The following is a 19,372-nucleotide window of genomic DNA, read 5'->3' on the forward strand; positions in this document are numbered from 1 at the left end:
CGTGCCACTTTGATTTTTCTTTCTCGGTAATTAAAACGTATTTTACAGTATATATAGTTGCACGTAAGAAGATACATAATATGAATTTTGTAATTTAAAATTTAAAAATACAGTATGATATTTAATTATAAAGTACTAATTTTATTTCATCACTTTCAGCTCAACAAATGAAATTCAAACAATTCGCACCCTGGGTCTTGGTCATCAATACTGCGTCTTATTCTTTGTCTTGCAGTCAAGTCTTGGTCCTGCATTTCGTAGTCTTGGTGGTCTTTCATGCTATATAAGAGCCAAGAATGCTCGCCTCATCGGTACAAATGAAGATCAAGTGTGATTTTGATTATGGTCTTTCATACTATGCGGAAAGCAAGAAAATACGCTCATCGCTACTTGGTGATAATCAAAACAAGGCCAAAAGCAAGATTACTATGCAATTCGTCTTCATATCCAATCTTTATCTTGTTCTTGTATCGATGTCCTTGGGCTTGGTGAAATAAAATGAAATATTCAGTTTAAGTTCCCTCGATTCTGCACCGAGGCTAAGGGATATGGTGAACATGAGAAATGAATGAAATGGTAGAATGAAGAAAGTGGGAGAAAACAGGAGAACCCCGAGAAAACTCACTACACGGCGTTTCTCCACCACAAAGCCTACTTGGCACACGCTGGGATCGAACCATGGACGCCATGCACCGGAGATAAATTCTCTACCACTGAGCCACCACAGCCCTGCTTGGGCTTGGTCTGTCATATCCAATCTTTCTTTTGGCCTTACTTAAACAACTTCTAGTTTTGTTCTAAATCCAGACTCCATATTGGCGTAGGTATTAATATTACAGTCGGTTGGTAAAATCAATCTTCCACATTTAAAAATTAAAGTACACACAAGTACAAAAATAAGCATTTATCATAAAAACACTAGCTGCAAGATTTATAATTTCTATAAAATCAATTGAAAATTGCTATTTTTAATTAGGCAGGTAGTGAAAAACAGCAGTTTTCGACTCCAGCCGAGTTTAAGCTCAACCTAAACTCAGTTGACCAAAGTGAACTGACCCGACAACCCGACCCGACCCGATAACCCGACCCGAGTAGTCTGACCCGACAACCCGACTCGAGCTGACCCGACCCGAGTTGACCTGACCCGACCCGATCCGTAACCCGACCCGTTTGAGAGCACTAATTACGCCATGAGTGATTTATGTGACTATTATCTGCAGTGATGCCAATTTAGCCTATTTTTGGTTAAATCTAGCCTATGTAGAGAGGCATTAAGCCATACAAATTTACGAAATGCTTATAGCCTCAAATATAGCTTATTTTATGAAACTCTTTTGCCATTTTTGCCTTTTTTATTAGCCCTTAAATTAATTGTGAAAATACTTTTTCTTTCAAAATAAAGTAAACATTTAAAAAAATAGCCTGTTTGTCATTATATATCATCGTATTAATTGATTTCTCTAGACAGAGGGTATTTTATTACGCAACAAACATTTTTTTTTAAATTCTTCTCTCTCCCACCCATAGATTTACAACTATTTAACAATATTTATCGACTCAGAATTTTAATGTCGCTCCCGTAATGGCTCCATTATTTGCTACTTTTTAATTATTTTAATTTTCACATTTCATTAGAAGTATGAAGGTTTTCTAATACAAATTTAGTAAGCTGTTCGTTTCTTCAAGCTACAAAGATTGTTTTTGTGTATTGGCAACACTGTACTTAGAAACGAAGTAGTAATAGAAAATTATAACATATGATGTCTTAGACACTCCAAGTTCATATCAGACAAGGTAAATTATTTTCCGTGAGAAATAATTACATTTAATCTGTGGGCCTCAGAGGTGGTGTTCCATATAACCCAAAAATACCTTGGTGTTCCTATGGTTAACAGTACCTCATGTTGACTTTCATTGTGCCAATTCCTCTGTGTTTCGTCCTCAGCGTAATTTATAAATTGCGTTTACATTTTTATTTACCCTCGTACAAATTGGAAATGTTAAAAAAATTGTCTGTAGCGAATTCACTGTCACGACTACTATTTGTATCTATACTAACAACACTGAAATTTTCTTCTTCACCACTGCTCATTGTTTGCAAAATGCACTCAACAATGCAGTCGTAATACAAACACAAAAGTTCTTCAGAAGGAAAGAAAACAAACTAGCGAACAGCTCCATTGTAGCGATAATACTAAAAGAACACGGGACTATTATGGGAGTAATACATTACCCAGTGGTGTTATATCAAGAAATCAAAACAAAAGATGGTTGAATCACATGTAAATATTTGCTCCGTGCACTTTTCTTTATCATGACGCAATATTTCGGGTTAATCCAGACAAGAACGTAAAAAAATATTGTAACCGTTCTAAGTTCGGGTCGCTGTTCGGGCTACCATTTATTTGTAACCGTTTCAGTTCGTGTCGCTGTTCGGGTGGCCATTAATTTGTAACCAATTTTGGTTCGAGGTCTCTATTTGGGTGAACATTTATTTGTAACCACTCCGTGTAATCTGGTCGCTGTTCGTGGTTCGTGGTCCTACCAATAAGTATCTTCCTGATACTTGAACTTACCTGGACAGGACGATGGACCTCTCCAAGAAGAGGTTACAAACTGTTTCCAAATCGCTCGTCGATCTCAATAATGAGATGAGCATTAGGCGCCGAGAGGTTCGGGTGTCTCGTCTCGAAAACCTCACGGACGATCAGACGATCATCCAGACCATAACGCACACAAATATCACTCACACAAACAACGAAAACACACTGGCTTAAATAACACTATACTTATTTATTAGAACACTATTATATTTAAAAAAAATAGAGAAGAGGAATGAGCACAACACTGAACACTGAATATGAATAATAATTTTCGTCACTGAAATAACACTTTGCCCTTTTAAGGCAATATAGCCCTTTATATATATATATATATATATATATATATATATATATATATATATATATATATATATATATATATATATATATATATATATATATATATATATATATGAGATTATGATTGAGATTTCACGACAAATGCTTCTCTTACACCATTGATGCACTTGGGGGATTAGCACTGGGGAAAAGTTGTCTGGATCGTCCCACGATGAATCCAGTTGCTGCGCCGCACAATCCTGAAGCGTAAAGGCGATTCTTCAGCAAAATAAAAAAGAAAGAAGTAGAATGCTAATGTTGGAGGGCGCGTATGTAACTGACATGTACGCACAAGGTCTGTGGACCTGGGACTTCACTAGTTGGGGCTAGCCGTAAGAAAATGTCCTTCACCGGCTAATAGCTTGTGCCCCTTAACAAAAAGTCATACTTGAAGCCCGACGCGACATGCGTGGTTACGGCTTCCAGACCTGGAGTCAAACTCTCTGAGCACCAAAGCTCAAGATACGGGCTGCAATGGTCGACTGAAGAGTGTTGGCAATACATTCCAAAAATCACTCAGTTAACTCACCTGTATGCACATACAAAAAAAAGGAAAATAATTTATGTCAATTTTAGTTAACTGCCTACAATGCACTAGACACGGCGATAACTCTGGCGTGAGAAAGTACAGATAACGAGCTGCGAAACAACGCAATTGGTGCCACTTTGGTCACTTGAATGCCTGTTCTGGTCTGGTCTTCTCTAATCTATTGCAATGTTTCCATAAGCGATTAAAGAAAACACTTAATTCAGTTCCCAATAACTATAGAATATATACTGTGCATATAATAAGTCAGGGAGAAACACTGAAATGGTTCGTCACTAACTGAAATGTTCTCACCAAAAGCAATGTTTTAAATAGGAGAAAACGATGAAAGACTTCTTTGTCCAATTGTGTGGGAAGGAAGCAATTCCCACCGAAGAAAGAACTTATATGCGTCGCAGAATAAAGTACAAATCGAAAATAATAATCACTGTCTTTACGAAATATACAGTGTCCGCAAAAAATCCTTCTATAACCTGGTAGCGGTTATAATATAATGACCGTAATAACTCGAGTTAATCCAGTTTTAAATATTATTCCTAAACGTAAATATTCGGGTTAATCCGGGACGCGGCTAAACTGCTTACCCACAACAAAATGCTGCTCAATTTCTAGCCGATTTTATTACATTTCATTTGTGCAAATTTATACGAGGGGAGATCAAATATAAACGGGATTTTTATTCCTAAACATCATAGGTTGGTAGGACTAGCCGCGCGCTTCTGCTATGTTTAGGCGGAACCGCTGGGAGTGGGGAGAGCGTGCTGTTAGATATTTTCCGCCATTTCGTCAGTACCGCTCATGATGTCGGAGCAACAGGTGCACCTTCTACTACCAACGCATAATTATACAATTTGTTGCTCGTGAAAGAGTTGCAGCGGTAGAAATTTGCCAGAGATTGACTGCACAGTTCGGGGATCAAACATTGTCAAGAACCGTGTGTATGTTTGGCATAAAGAGTTCAAGGAAGGACGAGAACGTGTGTAAAATCAGCAACACGATCGCCGTCCTCGGACCAGCATTACGGACGTAAACATTTTTTCGGTTAAAGGCATTATTGACGACGATCGAGGAGTAACAGTATCAGAAATTGCAGAACAAATCGGAATCAGCTATGGGAGTTGTCAAGCAATCATCAAAAGCAACATACAGTTCTCTGAAATGTGTTCCAGATGGGTCCCTCACTTTTGACCGAAAAACTGAAGTTGATACGTTTGGAGGTCTGTCAGAGGCTTAAAGCTAGGTTTGTGGAGGAAGGTGATGCATTTTTGAGTCGGACCGCACGTGCGACGAAACATGGGTTCACCACTAAATAAAAGCTTAATACTACTGCGAGAGCTGGATATCGCCGCAAAAGACGAGACCAATCGATTCGACAGATCCTCCTCCTGCACGACAATGCGCGACCCCATACTGCAGCTCGAACTGTCTCGAAGCTACAGAAAATGCACTGGAGTACACTTGAACATCCTCCTTACTGTCCGGACTTACCGCCCTGCGATTTCCATTTGTTCGGACCGCTTAAAGAAGCTCTAGGAGAGCAACGATTTGAAGATGACGAGAGTGTGGAAGAGTTCGTGTGCAACTAGCTGGTGACACGACCCTGTTCTTTTTACGATGAGGACATCAAAAAGCTGCCCATACGCTGGGACAAATGCATTTCCAAAGGAGGAAACTATGTGGAAAAATAAATTGTGTCTTGTGGTACTCGATAAATGAATTTAAAAAAAAATAAAATCCCGTTTATATTTGATCCACCCTCGTATTTCTCCTTTTACCACACAATCGTTAAACCCTTGTACTATCACATTCAGAATCAGTATATTATACTGCAATTTGGACGTCTTTCTTACGCTAACAAAACGACAATAAAATCACCTATAATTTATTCCTAATAGAAATCATTGAACAAAAGTATTAGTACAATTCCTCCCGGCTGGTCTAGTGGCTAGCACGCGCGCCTGTGATGCACGGAGTCCCGGGATCGATTTCTGGTGATGGAGATTGAATGACATTGGTTCAGATTTCACGTTAAAACTATAAGTTCACGTCTCATAGGGACGGTATTGAAAGGGGACGTTAAACGATAATCAACAGTAGTGCAAATTTCAGCTGCATAAACAACCTGGGCCTTATGCAGTCGTTTTTATCAATTAATAATGCCATACTAAAAGTTTAACTAACGTATGTTTCCTGCAGTAGTCAGGCCTTTAGTATGACGGTAATCATATTTCAAAACGACTCTGCATAAGGCGGCCTATGTCTTGTAGAACTGGTTAAAGTTTTGCTAAAGGATCTGTTTTAACAAAATTTCTGTATATCATGTCATGTATTTCTATTTAGTGATAAAAAAACAAATCATGTTATTTTGTAACTAAATGATAGCCCTATCCACATAGATTCTGAAAACAGAAACAATGATAATCGATACAAGAGTGACTGACATTAATTTAACAAAAATCGATTGAGATAATAAGTGAACGCAAGCTTAAGCCCCAATGAAGTAAGGCAGCGCGAGCCCACCGAAGGACGTGAGCCCAAGTGAGAGCGAACTCAGTGCAGAATTGCCATCTATGACTTACAGAGATACATACCCCGATCCTATACTGCCACATAAAAATTTAGCTCTGATAATTTCATAAATTTAGGGGTGGTGATCCTATGTACTACTTCCATATATTGGAGAACTAAGATACTAATTCCAAAATCAAGAGGACATTGACTCTATCAGAACGTTTATTGACTTCCCTGACCAGGCTACTTAGCCCAAGTCTCGCAAATACTACTGATACCGACTTCATATCTGGTGTGTTCTGATGTACAGAAGTATCGTCTCCTATGAAAGAAAATTTTGACCTCTAGCTCATAACGCAGCAGAAGTTATATAGAGATGGCTACCCTGATTGATTTGTGGCGACAACTGACAACTAGAAACCGACTGCAACAAAACTTTTCGGGATTGCAGAATATAAGGGCGCCGATCCTGGCGGGGCCGAGGGGACCCGGCCCCCCGAAACTTATGTGAGCCCCTATTGTATTTATGAATATAAAATATTTGGCATAATTTGACTGCAATTTGTCTTAAAATCTTCATATATATACCTTCTGCATATGAATTCCCCCCCCCCCCGCAAATTTACAGAGAACTCGGCGCCCTTGGCAGAATATTAGGATTGATAGCATCTGCTTGTGCATGTCCAATGGTAGCAATTTCGTCGACAATTATCACCCTGTGTGCTTGAATAACTTCATTCAATTATTCAATATTCAACCTACTATTTGGGGCCGCGGTGGCTCAGTGGTAGAGCGTTCACCTCTGGTGCATGGGGTCCCGGGTTCAAACCCTGCTCCTGCCAATGAACTTTGTGGTGGACAAACACCGTGTGCGTGGGTTTTCTCGGGGTTCTCCCGTTTCCTCCCACTTCTTTCATTCCACCATTTCATTCATTTCTCATAATCACCGTCTCCTTTAGCCTAACCGGCATAACCGTGGGACGTAAAACTCAAAGATTTCATTTCATTTTTTCAACCTACTATTTGTCTATGGCGGTCCTGCCGCACGCTCAATTGCAAATTATTTGTACCTCTACTTTATTTGTTGATTAGTTTGGAGTTTAGCCTTTCTTTCAGGACTGAGGCTATATGCGACGTGGATGTACCGCTTAACGTATAATTTCAAACATATAAGCTCCCAACAGGAATCAAACCTGAGTCTTCTGTACTAAAGTTTCCTACTATAGCCATATAGCCATGAGGGAGTCCATTGCCTTAGGATATTGGGCAAGGACGGCATGGCTCTTTACTTCTGAGAATTGAAGGAATCTTAACTACTCTCCAAAATCATACTACGGGGTCTGACCCCTCTAGTTACGCCTGTAATCCCCAAGTTTAGAAAGAATGGGCCTTATGCAGAGTCGTATCAAAATATGATTAGCGTCATACTAAAGGCTTGACTACTGCATCAAACATATGCTAGTCGAACTCTTTATATTGGCACTAATCAAGCGTCAAAACGTCTCTGCATAAGGCCTAATGAGTTGAAGGCTTTTACTTTAGTTCTAAGATTACCATCATCATGATTCATCAGAAATTCTAATATTCTTGCTGCCTGATTTGAAATTAACATTTCTTTTGAACACCAAAATTATGTAGGACGTAAACTGAAGATTGATTCGAGAGACGTGGAGTCCGAACCACATGAAAAGGCGATTATGCTAACTTCACAAAATGTTTACGTTTCAATGAAGTGACTTATTTTTCGATTTCCGAACTTTTTTTAAGCCTCGCTCCTAAAATGATTCCATATCTGACCAGAGTAATCAATGACAAAAATTAATTCATTAAATAATACTAAATGGCTTACACATATACCACTGTCGCTGACGCACCTGCTCCGTCCCTGTACTCATTTGCTTAGATAGCAGTCTTGCATTTTAGTGGCAACTTTAAGTAGGTTGGTAGGACATATATTCTTTGGTCAAGTGTTTGACTACAACACTCACTGGAACCTAACCTAACCTAATATACTTTAAATGAAGTAAAAGCAGCTCCTATGAGAACCGGTTCCACTCATTGCTCTAGTCAAAGTTGAGTCTTACCGTTCTTTGAACTGTAGTTTTTTATAGCATATGTCCGGACGCCGTACTTAAACCCAGTAGAGCAAATCTGTCTTCAACATTGGGCAAGACCGTTCCCAAATATACACATAAATAGGCGGGTAGATTTGAGGCTTATTCTGAGGGAGAAGGGAGACGACACTCACATGAATCTGATTTCTGAGGTGAACCTGTTGTATATTATATATCAGGCGATGTAGATGAACTAGTGGTACATACAGTATTACAAATCAGTGCCGTGAACACATTCTAAACTCTGAATACATACATATTTATAATTAGTATGTTTCTACTTAGGCATCCACAATGATCTAAATTAAAATTTTAGGACATTTGTCTTATAATAATATAAATAATGACTTCTCAAAACCATGAAGAAAAGAAAATCGGCAAGAGTGCACCTTATGAAGAACATCAATTATGTATGACGCAACAACACTCTTATTTGAGCAAAATGATGATCTCAATAGCATTATAGGAATCGTTAGAGGAAGAAAAGGCTTGTTTAGAGTTGCCCCTCCAGTCTGAAGTTGCCCTTGGACTTTGCAATATACAAAAAGCAGTGCTTAAAGTATTAAAAATTGTTACATTTCACTTAACTTCAGTACTCCGTGGGCTTTACAAAAATTTAAAAGGTTTTCTTCATTATTTTTGCGCATCCGTTACACCTGTTCGCCATATTCGCCATATTTTACAACTACCGTGCTGCTGAAACCCTCCGCGAATGCTTCCGCATCCGGCAAATAGTACTAAATTCCACTTATCTTTTCTCGTATTAAACATAACTCTCCTGCCGAACTTACATTCCTAAACATCAAATAAAAACTTCAAATTACCATTTCTTACCTCATTTCTCCTGTAAATTTTCCTGATTTTTATAAAAAAGCGGAGGGGTAACTCTAAACTTAACCCGAAGAAAATAATTCAATATGATTCTTTTTTAAAACTGAAACAAGCCAAGGGGCATCAATTTCATTACACTTTAACTTGTGGCAGTCGGATACAAATCAATCACATTTCTCCCTAAAAAACATATTTCAAATCAGATTATTGGGGAGGGGACAGTCCCCCAGTTCTGACATGTCTCTTTCATTTCCCGGAATTAGCGCCAGAGCTTAAACCCATAACAATTAAGCCGTTCAAAGTAAATCTGCACCAAGCACACTCAGCAATGCAATTTCTCCCACATTAAATTAATAATGAAATTATCTACGAAGATCTAAAATTCATTTGATATTACTAACAACAAAATTTAATATGATGCATTTAACATTCTACCAAATTTAAAAAGTTGCATGATCTTACCTTTCTTCACCTTGGACTTGCTTTCTATATAGTAGACTTTTTAACACTGTACGATGTCCTTCAATAACAGACATTTCACCCATTGTTTTTGACGCAAGAAACTTTTAATCCAAACTTCGACGACAATACTTCAAAATAAGGGAATCATATAGACATGAGAGAAAACCAAAACCTTCTAGTAACCCCAGTTCACACACATAGCATCACGTAGTTACTAGCACAGATCACATAGCCTAACGGCAAGATTGGTAACTACGTGGAAAAACAAGCGTATCAAGTTCGTCGCGCTTGCAGTGACATCTACTCTCGCTGGCAGGATAATGTAACTACTCACCAGCAGTGTAACTATCCACCTTAAGAATTCACCAATATAAGCAGTATATCCATAGGCATAGACTAGTTACCAACATTAGCAGTGTATCCATACAGCACCTTGACGTAGTTTATAAATAATATTTGCCATTAAATTCAAAATGCAAATATGATGTCCTTCTAGTAGTCCTAATTTCCTATCTTTATTCATCCGACTATTTTAATCGAAGGTCATATTAATAAGAGTTGAAATGTGGTTATTGTGTACCATATTCGTATAATTTAGAAATTGGAGACTCTTTTTTCACTCTATGCTTTAAGTACGAATTCAATAAAATTCAAAGAGAAAAAATGCTAGACTTGTCTGGCAATCGAATCTTTCCTCTACTCTTATAATGCCGGTGAGCTATCATACAATTCCAATTCCTCCCCCATTGGCTCTTCGCTGCCCTGAACATTATAATTAGGGTTAGTCTGGACAGTATACCGATACAGTAAGCTATAGACCGGAATACGACCTCTTGTGCTCTCACATTTTCATTGTTCTAAATTCATTGATTTCGTACCTACAAAAGATACAGTGAAAGAAAAATCAAACCTTTTCCCCCAATTTCTTAATAAATAAAGTTATATATATACACAATAACACAATTAAAATATAATACTAACACGCTTTCGATCGGAATCATATAGTAAAGCTAAAAATTTCCAAATTAAGGCTGCTAGAAGGTAAATATAGCTATTTAACTTTAATTAATGTTAGGTAACTATCGATACTATAGTTCTAACTATATACATTTATTAAAATTTAATTTAAAATTCTCTTATATCTTGTTTGAGTGCATTGTATTGCCCTTCTTGCGGATAATACAGGTGTCTTTACCAGCGGCGCAAATCTGTCTTCAATATTGGGTGGGTGGGGCGGGAAAGACCGTTCCCATATTTTTTTCTAAGCGATGTTCAAAATATTTATGAAGTTGAAAAACAATGCTGTGGAGGATCAGGGGAGCAGAGTTGTCTTCAACATTGGGAGGCGGGCAGATTTGAGGCTTATTCTGGGGGGACATCAATTTCATTGCACTTTCCTTTGTGGCAATCGGACACAAATCATCACATTTCTCACCGAAAAACACATTTCAAATCAGATTATTGGGGAACAATTCCCCTCAGTTTTAAGATTGGAGGGGACATGTCCCCCTCATTTCCCCGAGATTTGCGCCAGTGGTCTTTACATTCCCAGCTCGCAGGACTGTTTATTTACTTTAAATTTCTCTGTTTTCTTAAAAAGTAATCGTTGTAGATTTTTTCTTATCCTCTCTCCCTAAGTAAGAAATCAATAAATTTCCTAACAAAGCTTGCTTAAACATGTTAATTGTGTTGAAAACCTTACCGAGAAGCGCGATGGTAAAGCGTTCACGTCTAGTTCATGGGTCTCTGGTTCGATTCCAGTTCGCGCCGAGTTAACTTTGTAGTGGACAAACACCGCGTGCATGAATGTTCTCAGGGTTCTCCCGTTTCCTCACCGTTATCACCCATCTCATCATGGTTGCATGCCTTGGCGAGCATTTAAAAAAAAAAACTTACCTGAATTTCAGTCTCACCTAAAACAGTCACTCCTTCCTTGCTGTCCCATAACTAAAAGGTTGACATTTCTGCCAGAATAAATTAAGATAACATTCAACTTGGGAAAATCTACATAGATGTAATAATTACTTTTGCGTTGCTTTGGAATCCTCAAATTCTGTGAACATTATCATGCAATGAAGCTCCTGAGCCCGTAGTGATGGAGCTCTAGTATTTGTATAACGGAAGTAAATCATGCTTAGGAGAAATTGACGATTGTAAATAAGAATCATAATTACTGCAGTTCCTTTTATTTAACATTAGTACTATGCACTTATTACACAATAACAATGCAACTTAAAAGACCAGTCTTAATTTTACTATCTCCGCCTTATTCTTTCTTTTATTTTTCATTCTTCAATTTACAGATACAAAAACTTTATAAAATTGTCCACGTTTTCCACAACATCCACTTAAGCACTGATAATTTCAAAGTGGAAATAAGATTGCAATACAAATACAAATCCCATTAAATAGGATACAAATCTATACATTTCACAAACAAATGTGTATACTCAAATATTTATAAGATGTATAGCGTACAAAATACTACACACTTTTTAACTCAGTAAAGAATAGAAAATCATGGAAATAAACACGAAAGAAAGCAAACCATCAATTTCCATTAGAGACAACGGTAACAAAGATGTATAAACCAATAATTACTTTTTGTTCTCAATTTTTTGTATAAGGATGAGTCATAAGTCTAGCAATATTCTGGTACACAGTCAGATTAACATTCAAAGTAGACCTATAGCTCTTCGAGTTAATTATCTGGAGCTACCTTCTTGCTAGTTCCTGGTTTCCACGTCGATAGCTAAATAAGAATATCATTCATATGGGGTAAAGCCCATTACGCTTAGTTTTGTAAGCAGTAACAAAGAGAATACATGCACCTACTGTATCTACAAACTTGTATAATGGTAGAAATAGGCTTGCAATCTAACGATAAATGATTAATACTGGTTACAGATTTCATACATAAAATAAAGAATATTATTTTTTGTCAATAATGACTGCTTCTGTCGTACAGACTGTACAGATACTCGCGTCTTCTATTCATGATTAAGGGACTGTGAAGTAGGTGGAGACAACCGATTTCCTTCTATTTCACACATAGCGTAGTTGAATCGGAAACACTGGTTCAAACCCTGAAGAGTGTAGTGACTGCGAGCATTAATACTGACATTCACATTGTTGTCACTATGTGATACAAGGACGGGAAGACTTAAAAGCTTCTAGGAGTAACAACAGAACAGTTATGGTTCTTGTTTCCTTCACGTGAGCGAGAACCAAAAAATAAGGTATTTGTGACTCATCGCATTCTCTCAAATGCAGAAATAAGAGCTATGACGTTTATTCCACCCAATTAATGTTCAGGTTTCTGTATAAGCTTAATGCTTCTGTTCACTTCTGATACCTGTCAAAATAAAGAGCTAATAAAAATAAATGAGATAAAGAGATAAAAAAGAGAATGAGATATATATGTATTTAAATTACTTCGTGGAATTCGATTATGGTAACCTGTCTTATTTCTAAAATCATTATAATCTTAAAATATAAGATTAGCCAATATTCGCTATTTTTTATTTTAACACATCACACAAAGTAACTCTATTCGAGATTATGAGGGTGCTTAACCACTTTTGACTCATTATATTGAACTTAGTATTGACAGAAAGTAATTAAGGACATTCATATCTACTTATGTATGCTATGAGGCGCGTCTCTTAATTATCCATATAGCCCAAACACATTTGTTATAGACTTTAATAACTAGTTCAAAGTGAACATACATCTGGTGTTGGAAGATTCAAGTATCAGCAATTCTCTCATTATGTCATTCAAATTATCGGAACGATTAACCAGCTGTCGACATATAGTAGCCAAACGTTGTAAGATATTAGAGTACGTTTGTTTTATCTTTTCACACTTCCCGCCAGTGCATTTGGTTTTCCTTTAAAGTATTTTCTGCTAGCACTCACGTGAACGTTTTAATCCAATAGACGTCTTATTGCTTTTGTCGTGTACGTGACGTTAGTTGTCAGTCAGCTCGTCAAATGAGGTCATTGCTGTTTGGCGGGTATTTGAAGTGCTCAGTTGCCACAGGCGAATAGGTGTGTTACTGTGATTTGTAAGTGGTGTCGCGTTTTGCTGTTTCCTAGCGTATTGTAACTGTCAACTTAACCGTGGCGTGGCAACAATGCGTTTGCAAACAGATTCATCCTATAGGCGGGAAGCGTCTTAAGATGAAACAAACGCACTCTAAACAATTCCATAGGAGATGGTCACACCAGTCATACAGACTTAACTTGTCTTCGCCTAACTTCTACATATTTGATCCAATGAAGGACATCTTATTGGACAGAAGAGCCCTCTACTAACAGGAATAACGGGTAAAAGTCTCGGCTCATCTCGATAATAAGCGTATTTCATTACAATTCTTCGGAAGAGTTTAACTTGAAGATCTAGAATTATAACAAAATTTCAAGGACTGGTAAAGAAAAACCATGTGCTTCCAGAATACAGAAGCTTATAGTCAGGTGGCAAATATCTGCTGCCGTAGCAGAAGACTAAATAGAAAATAGAACATTAAACTTCAGTCCATACTCTACAGTTATCAAAATTCAATCAGTCACATCAGAACTGAAATAGTGATATATGGGTGTATGGTAATTATATTCTGTACTTACAACCAGTAGTGTGTAGTTTGGTATATGTTGGAATTATTTATCCTTTTCAGCACCGAAGCTATATGAGGCGTAGACCTACATTGGAAGGTAAAAACCGAACCAACATAATGTGTTCAAGTTTCAAATCTTTTCCATGGGAATAGAACACAGTACTCATCACGTTATCGAATAGACCAACAGGCAAGCCAATTTCAACTCTAGATTTCAATACTTGTTGAAAGAAATGAATTGCGAGTAAGTGAACGAAATCTAGCGACGAAGATAACAGCGTTTATCGAAATCGTTTTAAATACTAAAATTTAATTCCAGACGCAATAAAAAGGGTAATTGGTAACTTCCCATTGCAAATAATCCAGCTTTCAATATTTAGTTTTGATGGATAATTATGTGCCAACAAAATAAAACAAAAGAAACATATGAGACTAGGATAGGAATTGAGAATAGTATCCATCTTATCGTGCCGGTGCGATAACTAATTCACTACTCAACTATTTATGGATCATAAACACACAAACTTTTAAATATCACTTTCACCGTAACAGAAAACCGCAGACCATAGTCCGAGTCTCAACTCCGTTCCCCTACTTTCGAAATTCCATTGAATTCGCAACAAATGAGGATAATGTAACGAAAATTCTATTGCCCCCTCCTTTTTGTAAATCACAGTACATACCGTTGGATAATGAACCAAAGACTTCAATGTATTTCACTTAAAACTGATTTTAAGAACGAGATTAAAAAGCACAATATGTTTGTAACCTCATCGTCAAAAGTGCCTTTACATCGCCGTGACGGGTATGTGACCACGCAGTACTCTAAGGAAGGGATGCTTGCATCAGGGGCGGATCCAGGACCGATTTCTGAAGGGGCGGTGGGTTGTCATGCTGCTACTTTTAAGGGCTTCAAACTTTGGGATGGGTTTTATTTATATATAAAAAATAAGAAAGTTTCCTCTTCTGAGGGGGAACGGTCCCTTCCTGGATCCGCCCCTGGCTTGCATAAGAATTTGTGATTAATTTTGAAGAGTTTTTGACTAAGGAAATAACGTAAGTATAGGGAGTAAAGACACAGATTTGAAGCATCAGTGCACTGTCATCTCTGAAAAGATTTCTATTCTCAGTTTTTCAATTTATATGTTAAGTTAAACACCACATCTGTCACTGATTGCGTAGATCATCTTACTTTTTAAAACTGCTTCTGCAGCCTATTTGTCCCTACATTAATCTCTAGACATGATGTAAATAGAAGGGAAAGAAAGAGATACATCTGTAAGATTTATGTAATTCACTAATAGACTATAGGGACCGACTGAGCTAATTACTGCTACTAGCACTTTTAACTCTTTAGGAATTTACAACGACATGTGCGGAGGACACTTTTCTAAGTCCTAAATCTGTGCGTGAATTATTTAATATTCCTCACTGTAATTATTTGAGAATGGAAACTGATTACGCTGAACGTGAATATGTTTTGCTGCCATTAAACGTTTGGCCGTAATAAATGTAAATAAGGTTCTTATTATTATAAAAAAAGATAAGTATTTATTCCGTGTATAGAACAATATAATACGGTAACTAAGCTACATCATAATCACTAACGCCCACAGGACTTTTTCCAACTCGGAGGGGGGGGCAAAAGACCGATATAGAGTTTTTCGTTTTATTCTCTATATATATTAAGTTAAAAGTCATAACATTTATCATTGATAGCCTATATCGCCTTTCCTCGGTGTAGCCTATTAGTCAGAACATTCATCTCCAGACATGACGTCGAGAGAAGAGAAAGAAAGAGATATGAACAGTGGAGTAACTAATTTTACTGCGCCCAGATCGATCGATCATCGACTTACTCATACCCGCCCCTGCCCCAAGCATTTCAGCTGCTGCGTTATATAGACGGTTCCATGACGGTTCCGTCTATGTCCATGTTATATAGACGGTTCCATGAAGAGCCAAACAAAAGGACAAAGACAGAAAGGCCCGAGTCGAAACGGCCCCGGTCAAAAGGGCCCCTCGTCAAACGGACACTGGTCGAAAGGGGCCCCGCTACAAAAGGGCCCGAGTCAAATCGGCCGCACGTTAAAATGGCCCGGGTCAAAAGGTCTCCACAACAAAAAGACCCGAAACAAAACGCCTCTCGTAAAAAGTGACCGATTCAAAAGGTGTTCAAATGGTCTCGGCAACAAAAGGGCCCGAATCGAAATAACCTCTTGGCAATGAACACACTTCTCCCAGTGCTCTCGCCATTGTTGGAATCACTTCTGGAACGCAGTTTTTGAAATGTTGAGCAACCGTGCCGTCGCATTGCGCATGATGCCTTCTTTTGACTCATCAAAAGGGCCGGGTTAAAGAGTCCCGCGACAAAATTGCCCGAGTTAGAAGGGACCTGCCTCAAACGAGCCCGGGTCAAAAGGAGCCCCGCTACAAAAAGACCCGAGTCAAAAGGTCTCCGAAACAAAATGGCCCGAATCAAAACGCCTCATAAAAAGGGCCCGGGTCAAAAGGACCTCACAACAAAGGAACCCGAGTCAAAAGGCCCTGCGTCAAACGAGCCCGAGTCAAAAAGAGTCCCACAACAAAAGTGCCCGAGTCAAACGGGCCTGCGTCAAAAGGTCTCCACAACAAAAGGCCCGAATCAAAACGCCTCTCATCACAAGGGCCCGGGTCAAAAGTTCTCCGCAACAAAACGGACCGAGAATCGCTTGTTAACACAACGCAAAAATTTGCGATTTAGGTGGTGATAATAAACAATTATAATGACTGTCTGCATTTTTGCGTTACGTTACTATACTCAGAATTTTTGCCAAGATTGGTACGGAATGACACTCAACGTCAGTAACAGAGGCAACTCTTGAGGGAAGTGACATTGGTAAAATTAACATTTTACGAATGCAATCCACGAGTAGTTAACTGCGCAAAGGTATGATGGAATTTCATTTACAGCGAAAAACATTAATGGTCTCGAAACAAAAATTCAAACAAAACACATGAAACCAATTTTTGTTAATTGATATGCATATTTTGAAATGAAATGAAATTTTGAGTTTTACGTCCCACGGTTATGCCGGTTAGGCTAAAGGAGACGGTGATAATGAGTAATGAATGAAATGGTGGAATGAAGAAAGTGGGAGGAAACGGGAGAACCCCGAGAAAACCCACGCACACGGTGTTTGTCCACCACAAAGTTCACTTGGCGGGAGCAGGGTTTGAACCCGAGACCCCTAGCACCAGAGGTGAACGCTCTACCACTGAGCCACCGCGGCCCCGATATGCATATTTTGATGATTATACTTATTATTATATTACTTTTATTATTATTATCATTAATAATAATAACAATATACAAGATCAGTGGTAGCCCATGCTTTCAAACCAGTATATGCCACTGCTTGAAACTATGAACTCTACATTAACATCGGTCGTCTATTGATCATTTTATGTTACTCCCTCCCACTCTCCCAAGGTGTGCAAAGGTGTCTTACCCCTTACCCCAAAGCATGGAAAACAAATAATATTTTCGCAAACACAGCCAGGAGCAGAGAGGGAGTGACACAAAACCAAGGGCGGATCCAGAACAGACTTCTGGGGGGGCGGTGGGTTGTAATACTGAGTAGTAATCGCCCCACTTGGTCTCACTTTGGACTTTGACCCCGACCTTTGTGACGTCATAGGTCAAAGGTCAATGACCTTGGCCCGGGGTCAATGACCTAGGGGTACCTAGGACCACCCCCTCTAAATTTTGGCAGGGGTACCTTGGCCCACCCCCTAAATTTTGGCAGGGGTACATAGGACCACCCCCCTTAAATTTTGGAAATTGCCAAATTTAAAAATTTGGTATGGTAGCCTAGGACCATAGTATGTACCTCTATCAGTATTGGGTGTCTATGTCGTTCCCTTTTATGGGTAAAAAATTGCCAAAAATTTAAATTTCGGGGGTTTTTGACCTAATTTATCCCCTTGGATGAGGTGTTATTACCCTATATAGTTATATGGGCGTATACACGGGTCCATTACCTTTCATAAGACATGGGTATATTAATGCACCCCTTGAAAAATTTGGGAGGGGTACCTTGGCCCACCCCTTAAATTTTGGAAATTGCCAAATCTAAAAATTTGGTATGGTAGCCTAGGACCACAGTATGTACCTCTATCAGTATTGTTGGTCAATGTCGTTCCCTTTCATGGGTAAAAAATTGCCAAAAATTCACATTTCGGAGGTTTTTGACCTAATTTATCCCCTTGAATGAGGTGTTATTACCCTATATAGTTATATGGGCGTATACAGGGGTCCATTACCTTTCATAAGACATGGGTATATTAATGCACCCATTGAAAAATTTGGGAGGGGTACCTTGGCCCACCCCTTAAATTTTGGAAATTGCCCAATTTAAACATTTGGTATTATAGTATAGGACCCTAATATGTATTATGATAAATTTGGATGGTCCACCTCGTTCCCTTTTAGGGGTACCAAATTGCCAAAATATAAACGTAAGCAATACGTAGTACCACGTGTTTGGTTTTGACCTAATTTATCCCCTTGGATGAGGTGTTATTACCCTATATGGTTATATGGACGTATACAGGGGTCCATTACCTTTCATAAGACATGGGTATATTAATGCACCCCGGGAGGGGTACCTTGGCCCACCCCTTCATTTTTAGAAATTGCCCAATTTAAACATTTGGTATTATAGTATAGGACGCTAATATGGATCACTATAAATTTGGGTGGTCCACTTCGTTCCCTTTTAGGGGTACAAAATTGCCAAATTTTAGTACAACCACGTGTTTGGTTTTTAACCTAATTTATCTCCTTGGATGAGGTCCTATTACCTTATATGGTTATATGGTCATGTATAGGTGTTCATTCCCTATCATAAGACATAGGTACATTGGTGCACCCCGGGAGGGGTACCCTGGCCCACCCCTTCAATTTCAGAAATTCTCCAATTTAAGCATTTGGTATTATAGTACAGGACCTCATTATGTATCGTGATAAATTTGGATGGTCCATCTCGTTCCCTTTTCATGGGTACGAAATTGCCAAATTTAGGTACAACCACGTGTTTGGTTTTTGATTTAATTTATTCCCTTGGATGAGGTCCTATTACCTTATATGGTTATATGGTCATGTATAGGGGTCCATTTCCTATCATAAGACATAGGTACATTTTGCCCCCCCCCCGGGAGGGGTACAATGGCCCACCCCTTTAATTTTGGAAATTGTTCAATTTAAACATTTGGTATTACAGTATAGGACCCTAATATGGATCACTATAAATTTGGATGGTCCACCTCGTTCCCTTTTTAGGGGTACAAAATTGCCAAAATATAA

General features: G+C 38.4%; 1 protein-coding gene across 2 annotated transcripts in view; it reads right to left on the reverse strand.

Annotated features, from left to right (window-relative positions):
• The window catches only part of LOC145671321 (uncharacterized), a 503,933-nt gene extending 494,276 nt beyond the window's left edge, over positions 1-9,657 (reverse strand). For both annotated transcript variants that reach the window (XR_014128506.1, XM_081740319.1), the window contains exon 1: positions 9,408-9,657. Coding sequence is in view for 1 of the 2 variants with exons in the window: in XM_081740319.1 (XP_081596445.1) it covers positions 9,408-9,490 (83 nt within the window). In the remaining variant the exon portion in view is untranslated. The remainder of the gene's footprint in view (positions 1-9,407) is intronic.
• Between the last annotated feature and the right edge of the window lie 9,715 nt (positions 9,658-19,372).

Source organism: Thermobia domestica, chromosome 15 (genome assembly GCF_964235325.1).
Source record: "Thermobia domestica chromosome 15, izTheDome1.hap1.1, whole genome shotgun sequence".
Classification (NCBI taxonomy): Eukaryota; Metazoa; Arthropoda; class Insecta; order Zygentoma; family Lepismatidae; genus Thermobia; species Thermobia domestica.